Raw genomic sequence first — 2,954 nt, 5'->3', positions numbered from 1 at the left:
CCTGTGTGCTAACACTTGTGTATGTGAGGGCTGAGTCTTCTGAAATGGCTTGATATGATTAATGACCCAGCTACCTTCTTGTTATATCATGGGGGAGGGGGAGGGAAAGGGAGGGGGACAGACTAAGCCAGCTCTGGGACACCAATCCATCATGAGGACCCCACCCTCATGACCTCATCCAAACTTGTGTACCTTCTAAGGGCCTACCTCCTAACTTACCACCACACTGGGGTTAAAACTCCACATATGAATAGGGGACAGGTACCACTTCCTAACAGTAAGGAAAGAACAGAAAGAACAAGCAGCTTTCAAACCCAATCTGTAAGTATGGAGGCCTTGTATTTCAAATTTCAGTGTAGGACACATGACTGCTGGCTACTGTTCACAGTGATAATTTTGTTGAAATAACAGGAAATTCGCTTATATTTATAAAAACTCCTCCATGTCACCAATGATGATAGTGCAGAGGACTAGCAATCTGTGCAGGAGTAGTGTACAGGTAATAAGCTAGGTCATTCCTCACTACTAAGTCATTGCTCCAAGGCAGAACAAAGCATTTGGATTGTGAATCCAGGGAAAGTGGGGAAAAGAAAGCTGAATCTCAGAGAGTTCCATCCAAAGCATTAGCCGGAAATGGTGATTCCAGAACTGTGTGAGTGAGTCTTTGACCTCATACTGTTAACTACTAAAAGTGGTATGAGCCACGTATTACAGAAGAGGAATCTCAATCCATCTGACCCAAAATTTCAGACTCAATTATCTGACTCTACCTATCTGAAGATATCCCAAAAATACTTCATAAAGAATACTGAGAAACAATCATTTTCCCAAACCCCCCAAAGCTGTAGTATTTAAGTAATATCATATACAATTCTTGAGTTCATTTTCAACATGGCAAATAATGTTCCCTATAGTTGGAATAAGTTATTTATTCCAAGCTGTTAAGAGTTGATATCAAAACAGTTTTCAAAAAGAGGTACAACATATCAGGAGAAGGAATTTCTTTGTAGGAATTGTTTTCACATATTAACAAGCCTCTGAAAAGCCTGATTTTTTTAAAAAAATCTATTTAGAGGATGTGTAAAATATATTTTATTTGTTTAAAGAGGGGGAAAAGAAGAAAAACTCATTTGTCTGTGTTTGGGAACAGAGGAGTACTAAATTACTAAATACTAAATCGGTTAATTGATTATTTATTCCGGATACAATTCCATCCTCCCACAATTTACCTCTGTCCTGGTCTTAATCTATTTGGGGGCTTCCAAACCATAATTCCCAAATTTACCTACCTAGCAACTGAGTTTACATGATTTGGAACTTAAGCTCGAAGCTCATTTTTCCTGGCATTCCCAGGAAAGTTTCAATGTACATAGACATATTTGAATGGATCAGATAATGAATCAAAAGTACTATCAAATAACAAATACTAAGCTTTCGTGGAAACCAGAAATGTTACCTGTATTTTTTGAAGCTGGAAAGGAGCAAATGGAATTCTCTCTTAGAAAGACACAAGAAAGAACGTGTATTCCTAGGTGAAGCCAAACATCACCAAAGAGCAGGGATAGATCAGTCTCCTCTTCAGAGACATGGGAGCTGTTTTGCACGTCACTGGCCAGTGCTACTAGAAAGGAGCTGAATAAGAACAAATTTACCCAGCAGCTCCTGAATCCAACCTTAGCTGCTCAAGTAGAAAGGATAAAACAAGCAGGAGTATCTTCTACTGAATGTCTGTCTACTGCTCACTCTTACTCACAACCATCCCAGGTCTTCTATGTTCAGAGTCAAATGTGAAAAAGAAAATTCTCCCGATTTTTCTTCAAAAGTATCAATCAGGAAAAACTAAAAGATGACAGTGATGGACTAACACACAGAAAACCTGCAGAAATAAAGCCCAATAATACTTGCCCAGCTTCTGTTTCAGTGTTTATTAAGTGAAAGTACCTGGGACATGCTAAGCTTTTGTTCTGTTTAGATGTATTCCACGTTAAGGTCAACCTTAAAACACACATGAATTATCACTAATGTGTATTCCTGAAAATGCCCTCATGATAAAAATGAAATAAATACTACAAAAAGAATGCAATGGAATGATGACAATTAGAAAAACTTTGAAGGGAAATTCCGAACATTTAAAATTCATCCAAATAAGGTCTTCTGGAAGTTATCTTTGTTTCCACAGAAGTCCCCAAGAGGCTAAGAAAGATAATCTCTTTGAAACTTTACGACTTTAAACTCTAGTCTACGATATCACATATAATCATAATCTCTTCACTAGCTTGTTAACGCCACACCAGAGATTTTTACACTTATTTACAGGCAGTATGCATCGAGTCTGGCAAGCCTCAGTAGAAACAGAGGTTGACTGTCACCAGCGCGGCGGGGAGCACAGGCATGGCCGCAGTAGTAGACGCGCGTTCTCACTAGTACGGGCATTCCGTGGAGCCCGCAGAGGTCCCTCTCACGGGGAAATGTCCCGTTTCCCTTTTTCGTTTCTTTCCCTCCTTTAAAACAAGGAGAAAAAAAATCAGTTGTGTGTGATTTGAGCGTTTTATCTTGACTGTGTAGTTGAAACATAGATGTAGCAGCGGAGATGGTTCTGCTTTACTTGGAGGTTTTTCAAAATATCCGAAGGCAGCACATCAAGTTTGACTTCCCAGCAGGTCCAAATACACACAAACTGCGCTTCCGAAATGAAGAGTATGTACACCTAGGTGTGTGTACGTGTGTGTGTACCTAGGTACATGCGTGTCTATGGATGTATGCACATAGATGTATGGCTTCTGGGGGCAGCTAGTAAAATAAACCGCACCTTCAACAGTGAGTGTAATCTCCACCAACCACAAATTCCCACGGATTCTTCGGCTGTTGGTAAACAAGAGCAGACGCCCAGCGCCCCAGCGCCCAGCGCCGCGCCCGGGCGCCCAGGAGCGGAGGCCGAGGCACCCGGCCCGGAG

At 40.9% G+C, this 2,954-nt stretch overlaps 1 protein-coding gene across 1 annotated transcript in view; it reads left to right on the top strand.

Moving 5' to 3' along the window:
* Positions 1 to 2,590: 2,590 nt before the first annotated feature.
* The window catches only part of Eif2ak4 (eukaryotic translation initiation factor 2 alpha kinase 4), a 60,562-nt gene continuing 60,198 nt past the window's right edge, over positions 2,591 to 2,954 (top strand). The window contains exon 1 of the mRNA XM_013010007.1: positions 2,591 to 2,701. Coding sequence (XP_012865461.1) covers positions 2,591 to 2,701 — 111 coding nt within the window. The remainder of the gene's footprint in view (positions 2,702 to 2,954) is intronic.

This window comes from Dipodomys ordii, unplaced genomic scaffold (assembly GCF_000151885.1).
Source record: "Dipodomys ordii isolate 6190 unplaced genomic scaffold, Dord_2.0 Scaffold11, whole genome shotgun sequence".
NCBI lineage: Eukaryota > Metazoa > Chordata > Mammalia > Rodentia > Heteromyidae > Dipodomys > Dipodomys ordii.
The sequence above is the reverse complement of the archived record's forward strand: the minus strand, read 5'-3'. Positions and strand labels throughout refer to the sequence as shown.